General features: G+C 30.9%; 1 protein-coding gene across 1 annotated transcript in view; it reads right to left on the reverse strand.

The window, feature by feature from the left end:
* Positions 1 to 288: 288 nt before the first annotated feature.
* The window catches only part of LOC143046894 (neuropeptide SIFamide receptor-like), a 53713-nt gene continuing 36094 nt past the window's right edge, over positions 289 to 17907 (reverse strand). Inside the window, exons 2-3 of the mRNA XM_076219948.1 lie at positions 4845 to 4944; positions 289 to 1263 (exon numbers count right to left, since the gene is read on the reverse strand). Coding sequence (XP_076076063.1) covers positions 459 to 1263; positions 4845 to 4944 — 905 coding nt within the window. The 3' untranslated portion in view covers positions 289 to 458. The remainder of the gene's footprint in view (positions 1264 to 4844; positions 4945 to 17907) is intronic.

Genomic DNA, 17907 nt, shown 5'->3' on the forward strand with positions numbered 1-17907 from the left:
TTTTTTCCATTCATTATCCGATTCAGAGGGGCTAGTTGTGAGATAGTGAATATTTAGATTTTCCGTAAAAAAATAACTGTGCCAATTATAGAACAACCGGACAACTCGCAAAAACAAGACGCAATATTCGTAGACCTCAAGTGTACAAGTACTGTAAAGAACTATCGCAACTGTTTTCCTTTGTAATATACAAACAATTCACAACACACATGTTTGGGAATATAATCTAATTAATTACGAAACAATAAAAAAATCCATAAGGCATTACAAACAGAAAATATATTCATATACGTATTATATCAACTAAACAATATATACATATGTCATTAATGTTAACATTTAACACATTAATTAGTCTTAATAGAAGGTAAGGTGTTATCACTTTTATCATTTTTAGAATGATATATGTTCCTAATAATTACACCGATTTAACAGTAAAGAAGAAGATAATCTTCCATCTAGAAAGAAGAAAATGTATCTTCTCTTTCATCTTTCCGAAATGTAAGTGTCATTTGTCCATTTTCAAACTGCACAGACATGAATCTTGCGGGGTTATATTGTCTCCTTGGTCGTTTTGAATCCCCATGTGATGTTGTTGACATATTCGTCAAACATCGTGAGGTTACAGTATGGTGTTTTATACTACGGAAAGAGTTGTTATTTCGACAATTCCGGCATTGTACCAATGTTTTAAAACCATGTCTGTACTTTCTACTGAAAAAGCAGTAAATGATTGGATTGACACAACAGTTAGACAAACCTAACCATTGGCATACAGGAATGATGTATAACGATATAAAATTGATGTATTCCACGTCAGTAGGAGGATGGAAGTACAGCTGAAAATATACTGCATACAATGGAAGACGTGAAAATGCAAACAGACTGACAATGATCGAAAACATTTTGATAACTTTCACTTTTGACTTATTAATAGTAGCAAAATTGCTTGCTATTCCAGGAGCACGCCGTGTCCACACTTTATATACAATTGAAAAATAGCATACTATAATAAACGAGAGCGGAAGTGCATAACACATAATAAAAAGTCCGATAACGTAATAACTTCGCTGGAGGTCATAATCTGGCCAAATCTGATGACACATCGGTATTGTTTGTTGATCAAATTCTTCGTCAAACTTTTCATAGAAGAAAACAATAGGTAATGCGAGTACAACTGCCATCAACCATATAAACGAAATCATGGCACGTGAAGTACAGGTGTTGATTTTAGATCTCCATGTATTGCAAATTGCAGAGTACCTGGAATATATAATTTAATAATAGATATTTCAATATAATTACATTATGTACGTTTCATTATATTACGTCATTTTGATTGGCTAAGAACAATCTCTCTTCTTTCTGAATTTGACTTTCATTACACAATAAACGTTATCATTCCTGATAACACGAGGTCCCACAATAAAGTGCACAGGTAAATTAGATAAAAACTTGATATAAATCTTTTTTCATGATCATAGTTAAAAAATGTAATTATAAGTATTGAATGCTTCTTTTCTTAATTTCATAGGGTTTTAAAAGCTTTACCCGTGCGCACATTTAAAGAATGAAGCGCTTCCGCGCTTTTTACAAAATATACCTCGGTCAACGCTTTTACACCACAATGAATTTACAAAGTAAGCATTCAATTCTTGAACAAACATCATTTACTCACAGTTTGAAAAATCTAACATCTGAGGGGTATCTCGTTTAAGGAAGAGGCCACGGAGAATCAAAACCACTGTTTGGTTGAGTTCTACGGTTTAATCTTTTTATTCTCTCTATATATTATTTTTATGTATGTATTTCCCTTGTTATGCCATGGCGTTGTCAGTTTTTTTGTCTCGGTGTTTGAATGTTCCTTGAGTACATTTCACCTTGTTCTTAAGTCAGCCATATATTATTGCTTATTGTTGTCTATGTCAAAACAAAATTACTCTACCGTGACAGTGATCTTTGTTAATCTAAACATTGAAAAATACCTTTAAAGTTTTCCTTTACAATTAAAAATATCAAAGTACATATAAGTTTTATTGACAAGTTGATTTTTTTCACTTGATGACAGTTCTCAGTTTGTTTTAGATTTATGAGTTTGACTGTCCCTATGGTATCTTTCGTCCCTCTTCTGATATATGTCACGTTATCAAGTTCATATTTTATCAAAATGAAAATATGCATTGCAAGTATTTATGATACTTTTATGTTCGCTGTACAAATGAAGGTATTGGTTTTATTGCAAGAATTATTTTATTCATTTTTCTTTAGTGCAATAAAATAGATTTAATTATATTCAGACAAATATAGTTTTTATTAAACATAAAAAAACATTATTCCCAAGATATTGCATTATTTTGTAAAGATGATTTATCGCATACTAATTGTATTATTATTTTATTTCAGTTGTCAGAGAATCATACCACCTAAAGAAAGAAAATCTATGAAGTTAACAATACATATATTCGTAAAAGCGTATTGAAGTCGATCATTTATCGCAGTCATGAAACGAATAAAGGTCGCGTTAAAGCTGCTTACAAATAGTCAATGAAAGATGTTTTACATTATAATTGATGTACTGTCGTTGTTATATACGAGGATAGAAATATACCAAAAAGCTTGGGTAAATTCTTAAAAGTATAGGACCAATGGCAAAGGGCAAAAGTTAAAATGTAGACAAACCTATAACGTAATTCCGATTCCGAATGGTTTTTAAAGGTTTTAATGATTAGAAAAAATAAATCACACCAACGAAAGACGGCGATGCAAATACTAATTAACAAACCATTCAATAGGAAATAGAACATAATCTGAAAACAACAACCGTAGAATTATCTATGGCTTTGATAATGTGCATATACGTATACATGTAATGTAGCGCGTATATGTAGCAGCCAGTTGTAAAAAAGGGGCGAAAGATATCAGAGCAATCAAACTCATTAAACTGACAACGCAATGGCTAAAAAGGAAAAAGACAAATAGACAAATGTACTCACGAAACAACATAGAAAACAAAATACTGAGCAACAAAAACCCCACTTAAAACTGGGGGTGATATTAGGTCCTCCGGAAGGGAAAGTAGATTCTGCTTCACGTGAAACTAGTTTTGATCTTATACAATTGGTTTGATCTACATATTTTGTTAAAAGACTGAACAATAAATGTAATATATATAATCATTTTTAGACTTTCTGTCAAATTACTGGATTAAACGCAGTACTGGTCAGACACTTCTGTCTGTTCAGTCTATATTTAGATTGAACAGTACTTTTGTTGATCCGCTACACATTCAAAACCTACAAAGAAGTCTGAAAAGTAACTGATCTGTATTGAAATGACGGCAAGTAAATCGACTGCAAGTAAATCAGTACTGAATTTATCGTTGTGTAAGCCAAACCAGGGTCAACCCACCATTTTTTCATCAAAGCAATAAAAAAAAGCTCGTTTCTATATGTATGATGGCGTTAGAATTTGTTGTTTTGTTCCTCTTGTAGTTATTGTGCTCCCATCGGTTTCAGTTTATAACGAAAAATTGGTTTTTTTCCTAAATCTATTTATTACTTTTATACTGTTGCCTTTGTTTATTAGTCGGACAACCGATTAACAGACTAAACAATGATTTGATAGAAAATTATAAACTAGCCGTAGTTGGAAAAAATACATACACAACGTAGTATTGTTCAGAGTTATGGCTTGTATGAATTCAGTAACATTTTCAGTAGATTTTCTGACATTTAGTGTTTTGTTAAGTTCCAAAAAATGAACTAAATATTCCGCACGATCTTATTTGCGCAGGAGGCATGAAAGTAAAAGACAATAACTTAGTTAAGGCACCAGGTTTTGCTAGTTTTGGAGTTCCCGAAGTATTTTCTATTAATCTTGATTTGTCACTCGAATTTACTTATGGAAACAAACGATATTTATTGATGTTGGAAAACTTCTTACAGTTACAACCACCAATTATTACAAGAATTACTTTTTGTGTAAAGCACACAGTGCAAAGTATCAGAAAACAAAATGTATGACTTTGTTCTATCGGACATGAAAAACGTGGGTGGAAAAGTGTATTTACGAAAAAAGTAAAATAACAAAAATACGAATCACGAAGAAAATTCAAAACGGAAAGTCCGTTTTCAACATGTTCAAATAGTAAAATCAAAAGCTCAAACACATCAAACGAATGGATAACTACTGTCCTATTCCTCAAACATCAACGCAAAGAAAAACAGGGTGTAGTGACTTGCTGAGCCTAAAAGTTATCATACGCTTATTATTATTACTGTAAATATGCCGATTAAGTTAACATGTACCTCATTAACTCCTAAGAAAAGTTTGATGAAATTATGTATGGACGAATGAACGGACAGGATGAATGCACTGTATGTTCTAATCCCATTGTTGGTGCAATACAAATACTACGGTTGTAACTTGTTTATGCAAAATTGGCCTTGTTTTTTTTTCAATTTATTTTAATTTCATTTCACAATATTTTGTAATACAACTTTCAATGACTAAAACATGTTTTAATTTTTTATGAAGGCTACTTTCAAATTTACATCACAACCAATTTATGAAAAAAACTTCACAACAGTTTTCTTTTGATAGCCAATGCATTTATATTCAAATTGTGAAAAGTCAACTAATTATACTACAACTATAGGTCAACTAATTATACTACAACTATAGGTCACGGCTTTCAACAATAGGCAAAGCCCATACTGCATAGTCAGCTATACCAGGCCCCGATAAGACAATGTAAAACAATTCAAACGAGAAAACTAACGGTCTTATTTACAGTCTATTTTCATTGAATCATCGAACAATATTAAAACCAATTAACAACTAACCTGTCAATTGCAATTGCTGCTAGGGTGTTGACCGAAGCACAAACAGAAACATGATGTATGTATGGCGTTGTTTTACAGGTAAAAGCTCCAAATCTCCAACCTAAAAAATAACAATGAGAAAAAAAAGTAATTGTACATGTTGCATCCAAACATACTTTTAGCTAATAGAAATAGAAAATGTAAACCATACCAATCCTTATTAATATATAAAGACCGCAAAGACAATAACACATTTTTTAATAAGCGAGTCTGTTGATTTTTATTCGTTAGGATGTCATCAATTTATAACATTTAAAAACAAGGAATGTTTGAATATAAATACATTTGTACTGGAAAAGCTGTAAACATATCAAAAAGAAGATGTGGTATGATTTCCAATGAGATCACTCTCCACAGGAGACCAAAATGTCACAGTCATTAACAACTATAGGTCACTGTACGGCCATCAACAATGAGCAAATCCCATATCGCATAGTCAGCTATTAAAAAAAAGTAAAATCACAAAAATACTGATTTCAGAAGAAAATCAATTCGGAAAGTCCATAATCACATGGCAAAATCAAATAACCAAACGCATCAAAAACGAATGGACAAGAACTGTCATATTCCTGACTTGGTACAGGCATTTTCAAATGTAGAAAATGGTGGATTGAACCTGGTTTTATAGCTAGCTAAACCTCTCACTTGTATGACAGTCGCATCAAATTCCATTATATAGTCACCGATGCGTGAACAAAACAAACAGACATAATAGGTAAAAATGTCAAAAATAGGGGTACAGCAGTCAACATTGTGTTATCATCTTAATCACTATAAAAACAAAAAATGTAACGAAGAAGCACAAAAAGGCATACATCAAATTAACATCTTCATTTTGATTATATTATACGATTATATTTGTCTATGTAAAATGCACCCATCAAGGAAGGAGGGTATGGGTACTGGTGTAAAATTGCGCGTTTGAAATTCGCACAGGTAGACATGAAATAATTTTGTCGTTCAAAGTATGACGGGATGCATAAATACAGTCACGCAAAATAGATATAACAAACACTGACTTAGCAATTAAAGTAATAATAACAAATAAAATAATAGTGTGGCTCAAAGTATGACGCGATACACAAGTACAGAGTCACGTAAAACGTATATCACAAAAAAAGTTGGGTAAAAGTAATATTAATGAATAAAATAATTTTGTCATTCAAAGTATGACAAGATACATAGGTACAGAGTCACATCATAAAATAATTTTGTCATTCAAAGTATGACAAGATACATAGGTACAGAGTCACATCATAAAATAATTTTGTCGTTCAAAGTATGATTGGATACATAATTAAGCACAGAGTCACTTCAAAAGAATATCTCAAAAAACAGACAACAGTAAAAGTAATATTAATAAAGACAAATAAAAGAATAATATAACACGTAATTAAGATGATAAACAACGTCAGTACGCAAAATCTATATTTCAAGACCATCGTGTATTATTTGTGAAGTTGATACGGAATATTTATCAACAAGTTCTGGGTACCTTCCGATGAACTTTTTTAGAAAAAGGACGAGACGTTCTTTGACATACCCTTGGTTCATCAACTTTCTGCTCAGACACTGGTGACGTTTTACAAAGTCTGAGTAGGAGCTGCAAGCTCTTGAATACCGAATACGTTGGGAAATATATATTCCATATGCAGGTGAAGTTGGTATGTTGCTACTAAGGTGGGGGAAATTGATAATTTCAAAATCAAAATCGTCTCGTTTGTCATAGATTCTGGTACTAAGATGACTGTGTATGTCAAATTCGAGGTATAAGTCTAAAAATGAGGCGGATGAAGCCGTGTCTGTTGTCTCTTTAATTTCTAGTTCTGGTGGATATATTAATGGAACCCAATCAGAAAAGTTTGGATTGTTAATGGAAAGAACATCATCAATATATCTGAAAGTGAAATTAAATAACCTGGCTTCTTTGATCTTCTTGTTTTTGACAAGTGTCTGAAGGAACTCCGATTCATATGAAAACAAGAAGAGGTCAGCAAGGAGAGGCGCGCAGTTCATTCCCATAGGAATGCCGACAGTTTGTTGAAAAAGTCTACCTCCAAATTAACAAATATGTTGTCGATAAGAAACTCCAGCATACTGACCACTTGTTCTTTTGTGTAGCAGGTTTTACCTTTTTGCTTGTCACTATTAACGAAAATCCCGAAATGACCATGTAAAACAATTCAAACGAGACAACTAACGTCCTTATGTATGTACATTGTATCAAAAAGAACATAAAAGTTAAAACCATTCGAGGGAAAATTTTTCCATTTATGAAATAGAAATAAATAAAAGCAATCTTGTTTGTTCATTGTTATAACGACTAAATACACTTCAGTTTGAATCATGAAGAGGATCATAACAAGATTTTTATTGAGAACTAAAAATATATGAGAAACTTCTTGCGAAATTTGTTTGAAGGAAATAACGTAATTTCGACAATTGCTGGCACAATTAAATAATATTTCCCTTTCACATGTACGAAAAGAATGCAATATCATTCCGTGCCTAATTCTGTCTGACAGCGTTTACTATGTACAGCATCAAATTAAATCATTCCATTAACTTTGTTTTCGAAAATGGAAAGCATCGTATGACATTTGAATATATAATTTAATATATATCCTATAAATATTCTTTCTGCAATAGCTCAAACAGTAGCCATAAGTATTAGCAATGTAGTCAATATTTTGCTGGATTTTGTAGTTTTTTTTTAATTTATTTTAAAAACTTGATCAGAATTTAAGTCTTACCAACAGCTATGGTTGAGATGCCAAATTTGTTTAGCCAACTTGAGTGAAAAAAAAACAACTTTTGGGGTTGCAAATGTGTTATTCAATCAACGTCTTGAAGCGTTTGTTTTTATTTTATTTTTAAAAGAATTTTACAATAAAATTGAGAAATGAAAGAATGAAAATTAAGTACAAAATTGAATCTTTCACTTTTTTTATTGCAAATTCTTTTAATAATCTATCATTAATTTAAAGGATTATTTCTCAAATGTTCGATATTTATAAACTAAGATGGCTATGTGTATATTCTATTGTGTTCATCGATCAGCCATTGAGAGAATATCAATGTATGATTCATAGTAAGTTAGGTACAAAAGTATAAATGTAGCAATCGGTCCTGAAAAGTACAATTCACATTCATAATTTTTGTGTTACGAATTCCTAATAGTAAATTAACAAAGAAAACACGGGTATACCACTGTTTGAAATTCATAAATCCAACAGTTACGTCCGTGCTTGTTAATAGATTAGAAGCAATCAATGTATTTATTTAAAGTTGATTAGTTTATGATCAAATTATTTCTTTTCAATTTCAAAACAAATAAGTATCTTGGTTACTCATTGTTACTTAAATTCTGTTCAAACATTTAGTACTTTCATTACCTTTCAAACGATGTTTTCTTCGAACAGTTAAATAACAATCCCTGAATTGTCTGAACATAGACAAAACAGATCTTAAAAGGCTAACAGCGAATTGTTTGAAATATATCACAAAAGAGTCGTGATTAAACATAGGAAAATGAATAATTAATTCATGATAAAGCATGTTTTTGTCCAGCAATTTCCGACATAAGCTCGATGAAAAGTCTGACCTTATTCTATATAAAATTTGCATTGATCAGAAATATATCAAAGATCAATATTTGAAAAAATGAGGTAAAAATAAAAAAAACAACAAAATTACAAACAACTTCACAAATAAGTGAAAATTGAGAAACACAACATAGTCAATTTCCGTAAATGTATTTCGACAACCATGATGTGTTTTAAATTTATCGGTCGTTATGTTTCAGAAACAATTGCGTGCGATACAAATACTGTTTAGTTTTGCTTCGTTCATAGTTGTGCTCTATTTAGTAATTATAATGTCTAGATAGAATAAATGCGTAGAAAAATTCGCCCCGGATTAATTGATCAAATATTTGTAAAAATCTATTTTTAATTAAGTTCTATTTTCTCATAATCAAGATATTGATGTAAATGGATTTCAACTTCGTGACCACATGATCATGAATGACTTTTGCTATAAAAACAATGACAATGTATTGACATGACGTCCAAATTATTTATTTTTTTTCTAAAATGGCTATTACATTTTACTTAGTTGATTTTATCTTTAAAATGACGCATTTCCATAATCCTTTTCATATACTATATCGCAGAATATTTTTAAGATTTAAAACCTTTTAATGCTGATTGTCCAAACATGCCAAGGATTGTGTTTGATTATATATCTTCTTTGATTGGTTTTGTATATTATATGAAAATAAAATGAGAAGGTGTGATATGATTATCAATGAGACAACTCTCCACCATCGAATTAATGACAAAGACGTTAAAAGCTATAGTTCATTATACGACTTTCAACATTGCATTTAGTAAACACCATACCGAATTGTCAGTTATAAATGGTCACCAAGTAACAAATGCTGAACAGTTCAAACGGCTTGATTTATGTAAAAAAAAAACGTTGATCGAAATACAAATAATGCTTTTAAAAAAAAAAGTATATTCATAAACAATGTTAAACAACACGTCTAATAGTTTCTTAAGTATCTTCATCTCTCAAAAAGACACTAAACGAAGAAGAGTGTCTAGTCTTTGCACAATACGTCAAGTATTAACCTACATGTAGATGTGTATTGTTTCACTTAGATTCCAATCCTTTTATATGTAAACATCGACTATTAGTTAAGAAAGATGATCGGAGTAGGTTGGGCATAGCCGTAAAACATTAATAATTTGATATTTTTATGTCTAAGAACATAAGATATTTTATACTGAAGACACACCTGAATTCTTAAATAGACCAAATTACAATATAATGAATACAAAATAATTGACAATCCAAATATATTTTGCCTATATAAAGTTTCTCTTTGATAGTTCCGAGTGATCAAATTCCATATCTCTTTTACAGGAAACCCATTACGTGTTAAACGTGGTTTATTTGATGTGATTGAAAAATAAATAGATCTGGAAATGGCAATGATTATATGTTAACCGATTAATGGTCGACCAGTTTGATAATGGAACACTGTCAATTATTAGGTAATGCATCAACTTATCTTCACAAACAAATATATAGTTTTATCTTTTGAAGCACGACTCTGATCGTTTTAGATTATCAACAAAGAAAATATCAATGCTGACAATCTGTGTTAACCGATTTTTTTTCTTCAAGGCAATGAGTATCAATTATAGTAATAGAAGTGTTTTTAAACCTTTGAGCAAAAGTCATTGAGAAAAAAAGACATGTACATGTATATAGATATAAAATACGTTGCAATTGGCACATTTAGACATTTGCTTGCTGCTTTGTTATTCTGAAACGCAGAAAAAAGACATGGCAAATTGAAGAATTCATCTAAACACTATTATCAATTTGGACTACGTTGATGTGTTTTCAATGCTATTCTCTTTACAAGACCAACATTTAACATAAGCTCGATGAAAAGTCTTACCTAATTCTATACAGAAGTTGTATTGATCAAAAAGATATTAAAGGTCAATATTAAAAAAAAATGGGGTAAAAATAGAAAAACAACGAAACTACAAACAACTTCACAAAAAAGTGAAGATTGAGAAATACAACACAGTCAACAATCCAGACGTTAATTCGGGTACTCAGGTCTCTAGGTAGTAATGCAGTTTGAGTTAAAATTCATGAACCCGCCAATAAGTAAATACACATTTTCATTCAATAAAATTGTTATGAAAAGAAAGTAAAATGATTTTTTCATGAATAAAGAACACGTGCCATTTATCTTTCAAATACTGACAATTACTTGATGGATTGAAATTCATTTAGGAATTTAATTTATGATTACAAATGTCAGTTTGTTCCTATTTTCGTGAGATAAATTGATTTTCAAATGAAAAGAAATTTCCAAATTTCATAACAATATTAATTAAATTCACCTGTTATCGATGTCTTTTAAATTGATTCATTTTTCTCAACTTTTTCATTAGTTTGAATAAGTTGGTTCACAACATATGTTGTGCATCTGCATCATAAATTGTCATTAACTAATTATATCAACTTTCAAAGTCACTACATTTACAAGAATAATAGATGGATTGTCTGCTTTAAAAATTTAGCTTATTACTTTAAATATACATGTTCAACATGCATAATAGCACGAGTATCTTCATTTTAAAGCTGTACTCCATTAGAGTCAGCTGAACGTATTAATGTTTTGTTTTGTTAAGTCGTTTAAATGAAATAGGTATCATTTGAGCTACAAATATACACTATGAATCGACTTTGAATTCAAAAGAAATAAAAAAAAAAAAAAAAAAACTGTTATTCTCTTGCATATTCTAATTGTAGGTAAATGTAGTGTACTCAATCCTTGGTTTATTTATAGTTTAACGCAAGTGATTATAATTATAAGAAGTCTTCCTCGTACTTCAAGCTATCTTTTAAGATAACAGTTACTCTCAAGGTGTTTATTTGTGAATGCTTTTATATGGCTTCAGATTACAAAATGCTTCCAACAACCTTCGAGGTAAATAATACTACGCAAGATGAGGAGAAATTAACAAGAAGCAATAAAAAACATAAATTTCAAATAAACAATCTATAAATGAACAAATTCAAAATAGGAAAACGATAAAACACAAACAAAGATATACAAAACTTAAGAAAATCGGAAGTGAACAAGTGTGCAGCAGAAGGATGAGAAAGAAATCCCTTGTCCATGGAGACGTTCATCAATAACTAAATATATATATAATATAATAAATATCCTTTTCGGTGGGATGAGTATTAGTCATGCTCATGGATTACAGAACACACTCAAATTATCAATCACGACCTGGCAAATACTTGATGGGTTGGAAAGCATTTGAGCTATCTACTTCATCATACGCATGTCAATTTGTTTTCTGTCTTTTGAAGATTAATGGACTTCTAAATGAAAGGGAAATGTGAAAATGTTAAAACAACCATGCTTTTATTAATGATTTTTTAAATGGTTAAAATTATCATCTTCCGTTATTGACAGAAAACTCAAGTGTAATAAAGTGTTTCCGATAGAGACGCTTTATTGTCAATAAACCATTCAATCAGGTTTTTACGTCAGTTTATAACATATTGTTGTTTAGAACACTTTCTATCGAGTGAACATTTATAAACTGTACGAGGCCAAATGTTAAATTGTTCACTTTTACAACACACACATACGTGTCATCATAGTGTATCCAATAACTATAATTGAAGCTTTTATTTTGATCATACTTTATAATTGATAATATATTCATCACTTATGTTTATTCTGATAATTTCAGCTCATATATCGAATTACCTGCTTCGTCCAATTATGTAAATAATAACAAAAGTATTTACGATGTTTACACTCGTGAATAAACAAACCACGAGGCAATAACCAGGAATTGGCATGAATCGCATAGAATATTATATGTTATTCAGGTCTCAGAAAGGGTATATACTGTGACATTCCCGGCTTAGAGTTTATATCCCCTGAGCCGAAGGCGAAGGGGATATAAGCCCTAAGCCGGGAATGTCACAGTATATACCCTTTCTGAGACCTGAATTACACATATATTACGGATTACCCCTGACTTAATGTTATTTTCCAGTGCAGGTATTTGTTGACAACACATATATATTGAAAAACCCAACCTGATATGTTCGGCATACATGAAGGATTTTCTAATTTGCTGTGAACATAATTTTATCGTGTATGTAATAATTTATAATAACACTTTTAACATTAAATTTAAGTATTAAAAGTGTAAAATGCGTGATTTTGTATCAAAAATGTATTATTGACTGAAGCACGTCATTATTTTCCCTTTGTGAGCCTCTGACAGTCTGATAGCTTTTGACTACGTCACATAGTAACCGGAGTTATGATGACGTTTTTGAGGTTCCAATTGGGGATAAAAACGTCGTATATACCCCGGCAGTTTCCTGAATATATACTGACATCTCTGTGTTGTTATCCAATCACAAACCTCGACACATTTGTAATCCGTAATATATACTAATCGTTTGTTTAAATTAAAATGAAATCGACAGAACATGAGGATACTGTTGATTTTGTCCTTTTCAAATTTAAATCCAACGTAAATCAGAGGTTTCGGTGTCCGAATACTCTGAGTATTCGAACAACTGTATCACATGCCGGTCGTGAACTCGATTTGTCCTGCGACAGTATTTAAAAACACGTTGCCATCCTAACTTTCAACATGTTCAACTTCAGTATTCGAATATTCATTTCTTTGCAATTTTGAATGTTTAGTTCAACCAAAATTAGGGCATTCTACGATTTTGGGTAGGTCACAAATTTTGATACAAGGCATGCCAATAGTGTATGTAATGAATTATAACAAAGGAAAGGACTTGGAAGTGCGATGGAAATTTAAGATTAAAAAATACTACGTCAAGACATTTGAAACCATTATGCACCAAATTACAACACAGAACAATAAAGAGCGTACATATCAAAGCCCACCAAATCTAATGACAGAAGAGTACTCATTTTTCTTTTTTAAATGTGAAACACGACAATAAATTAATATTATTTATCTACGACAAACAGCGAGAAAAGGCACTGGTTTTGTTAATGGATAAAAGTACAAAGGTCAATTCTCCCAATACCTATGTATATGTTTTGCAGACTTTGAATTCGCATAACTTAAAATATATTTTATTTCAAAAATCATGTACATGACATATAAATATGAATACAGTTACTGTAATACATTAATACAAAGGGATTCGAAAACATTGCTATTAGACGTGTATTTATAAAAACAGGATTTATGTGTTTAGTTTTGATATTTCTTGTTTTGGCATGATTAGATATTGTGTTATGTCTTACCGTTTTTGGTTTGAGTGATATTTTTATTTTTTGTAGTGTTTAAGATAATTTATCGGCTAGATCATTTATATGAATTTTGGTTTGAAGCAACTATATACACAGAATGTATATGTTTTACAGATTGTTTATTTCAGACATGGTTTATAAAAAAACAGAAATGGTTAAAAAATACAAACAATTACACCATAAAAACACAATTCTATATTGATATTCTTGTAATAGTTAGAAAATAATTCAATCCCAGTTTCATAATTTTTTTTTAGAAATTTGCTTGTGATAAAATAAACGTCACACAAAATACAATACAGGAATGGCGTTTATACATTCGTGTGACGCATAGTTCACAATTCTATTGTGGTCTACGGGTGTACAGTCGTACAGTCATTGAAGGTTCCCAAGTTAATCTGTGGGTTACATGTTGTAATGTTTTGTTATATCATTTACTTATGTATTTTTCTGCATGGACTTTCTTACGTGTATTTGTTCTGTATTCCTGTCACGTTATGTTATAATTTTAGCGGTATTTTTACCATGGCAATATAAAATAGGGTTTTGGTAGCCGCGAAACCAGGATCAAATCGTATTTCTTTCTTAAAATGTGTTGTTTTAAGTTAGAATTATACCAGTTATTATCAAATAGTCTGTGTCTATATTTTGTTGGCGTTCGTTTCGTAGCAGTTCGATGTTTCTGTTATTCTGGTGTTTTTCTAATGATAGGCGTCCCTCAGTTATGATTGGTGGCTGGGATTTGTTTTTCTCTGAATCACATTTTAACTATTGAACATCGGTATATTACTGTTGCCTTTATTTAGAATGCTATCATTGCAAATCTTATACAATCACATAACTTATTATTTTATCAAAGATTTTTAAGGAAAAAACGATACCAATCACTAGTAGCCAGATTAAGTCTGAAACGGTCATTTTGATCTGATCAAGTCTTGATCGACTTAATTTACCGCTAAAGAAAAACGTTAAGACTTTTCAGATTTTAAGACACTGTTCAGATATGCTGTGTTTAGTCCGTTCAGTCATGTCAAGTAAATCAAGATGGAGGGCTCTAGCGTTAAATCAAGTCTGTTAAGACTGTTTTGGACGAATCTAGACCAATCATAAAACTTTCAGATCGGGTTAAGATCCGTTTAGTGTGTCAGAATGATATTAGGAGTTACGCTCCTTCATGTGGATGATACATTGTTTTATAAATGCTAGAATAAAAAAACGTATATTATTTTGAATTATTAAACATAAAATCATTCGTTGACTTTTTATTTCTGTTGGTCTTTTTTAAAGGGATTAGAGAATTGATAATATATCTATATATATACATAGAGTTTTGTTTGTTTGTTTTGTTGGGGCTATAAATATGAATAATTATACAGAAAACGGAACCAAAAAAAAAATTAAAGAATATATAGAAAATAATAAGGTGCTTGAATATAAAGAATTGCTAATAATAGACAAAAAGTATAAAGAATAGAAAAAACCGGCCTAAACATTAAAAAATACAGAAACGAAGGACCCCCTCCAGATCCTCATAGATTAAAACAATATAACCTAATTTTAAGTTCAGCATCGAGTATATGTCTTAGTAAATCTGTTTGTAAATGCGCTTATCCTTTCTTTCATTTGAATAAAAAAAAACTTATTTAATATAAAATATGAATTTATTTGTTTATTCAGATTGCACTATTTTAAATAATTCTTCTTCGTCTTCTTCCTCTAAACTGTAAAAGTAACGTATCTATGCGTTTATTTTCGGTTTATAAGGATTAAGTTTGATGGCACGTGCCAATAATTTAATGGTAATAAAATCAACGATCCATAGAATAACGTGGCAATTACAATGACTATTTCACAGTTATATCATACGTTCACCCGTCATGGTATCATGCATGTACCTCCGTATGTGTAGTACAAGGTTCTAAATCATTTTTTGATAGCTTCGTTTTAACACTATTGACGACATTGTTCAAACTACATGCACATATCACAAAACCGCAAATTATAGTTATAGTTAGAGTATAGTTAAAAAGATATACGATATTGAAAATGCATTTGTTCTATCAAAAATGTATGGTAGTGTATTTGTAACTCTAGGTGTTTACCTAAAATGTATTGAATATGTAACTTTAAATTTTTTCTCAAATATTTGCCAAAAGACCTGGCGGAATGATACAATTGACAGTAAGTAAACGTTTTAAGAATAAATAATTTCAAATTTTATAATCATATCTTAAGTACATGTAATTAGAAAGTTATATAATGTTTTATCGACACGCACCAAACTCAGTTGATTGTAAACTATAAAAATTCATGTTCGTTCAACCTTTACCCGTTTTGAATACACTAGTAAAAAATGTATATATTATGTTATTTCATGTTGTTCTTGGTTTTTTTATGGTATAGTTATTACTGCTGTATCTATTTTGCTTTTCTGTTTGTTATAGTTTTTACTTCTATGTAAAAGTGTATTTTCTTTTTATTTTTGTATCTTTTAATTTTTTTTGCTTGTTCCGTAAGTTCACTTTTTTCTCTAGTTATGTTTTATATAAATATTTTAAAATCGCAAAATATGTATAGAGTTTGTTTACCAACACATACTGGCATAGAAGATAACAGTTTATTACATTTTTGTTGAGCCTGCGACTTCTGTCGAGACATGGCGATCCACAAACCAAAAATATTCACTGTGGTTAAAGTGTTTGAAACTTTAATAAATTTCTTAAACTATCCTGGATTTCTACTAAACTAGGACAAAAGCTTGTTTATGATCATAAGATAGCTTAAAAAAAATGTTTATCCGTATTTTTATTTATAACTGAACTTTTTTGTTTTTCTGTAAGCTAATATACATCCACTCTGGTTAAAGTTTAAAAAAAACACATTCTCATGTCGGGGACTTTTAATGATCAGTCGACTATATGGAAGGTTTTTGCTCGCTATTGAAGGCCGTATTGTTAAATGTAATTGCTTACATCCACTTCAATTTATGAGGTTCAGCGTACACACACACATGCATGTTTATCACGTCACCTTCTTTATGTGCCTGTCCCAAGTCAGTGGCTTGTAGTTCAGGGGTTGCCGTTGGTTCATGTCTGTCATATTGGTTTTTTTTTGTAAATTTTTGTTTTTTTTATAAATTAGGCCGTTAGTTTTCGAATTTAATTGTTCCATATTTGTTCATGTTGGGACCTTTTATATATAGCCGAGGTCTTCAAGATCGTTATGAGTGTGGCAAACTTTGAACATGTTCAAAACAATCGTGGTGCGGTCGTGGCGAAATCAGGTCGTAGTAGAAGCGTAGTGAGAGCACACTTAGGTCGTGCTAAGATCGCAAAGGTCGCTGTGCCATCGTAGCAAGAGCGTAGTGAAAGCGTGATTCTATTCGGAGAGACTGCGCTACGATCTCACATCAATGTTATTACGACCTCACTACGACCATCACCTTCTCACTACAATGTTAAATGTATGAAATTTCAAGAGATGATCATTTCCCTACAAATTACATGTGCATTTATCTCGAAAACAAACACACGGATCCTAGATGTTGTTCTTTGTTCCTTTATTTATAAACATATTTAAGGAATGACGACTGTAATAATTTTTCTGTCTATGAAGAGATAACATAACAAATGTGGTTCACACTGAATAAAACGCGTAGCGGGTTATTTAAAGTGTGCACCACATTTTTTATGTTATTTCGAATAGGCAAAAAAAATATTACAGTCATTTCTTATGATTTAATTCTTAATTCCATTTTAAACCGGAGTAAATCATGAAAAAACGTTGATAACGTCACGGTCACATGACAAAATTATGTCTATGGGCTGATAAACAAAACGATGTCAGCCAATCAAAAGACACGTTACATCCAAAATTAAATTATTACTTGTTAACATAAACTTTAGAACTGAAAGGCTGAATGTGTTTAGAGTCTTTTAACATGATTTTTGTTGTAACGGAAAAGCGAACATCCTTGACGATAACATATGATGGAACTGGTATTATGTCGGTACACATGTACTTGTGAAAATGTAGACCTTAGTTTATGTCTTTATGCATTTCATAAGTTTCTAAAGTGTAAAGATTCTCGTAATTTGAAACGCGTGCCTATCAATTAACAATTGATATTCTTATGGAACCTAACTGTGCTCCTTC

Source organism: Mytilus galloprovincialis, chromosome 9 (assembly GCF_965363235.1).
Source record: "Mytilus galloprovincialis chromosome 9, xbMytGall1.hap1.1, whole genome shotgun sequence".
NCBI classification, from domain to species: domain Eukaryota; kingdom Metazoa; phylum Mollusca; class Bivalvia; order Mytilida; family Mytilidae; genus Mytilus; species Mytilus galloprovincialis.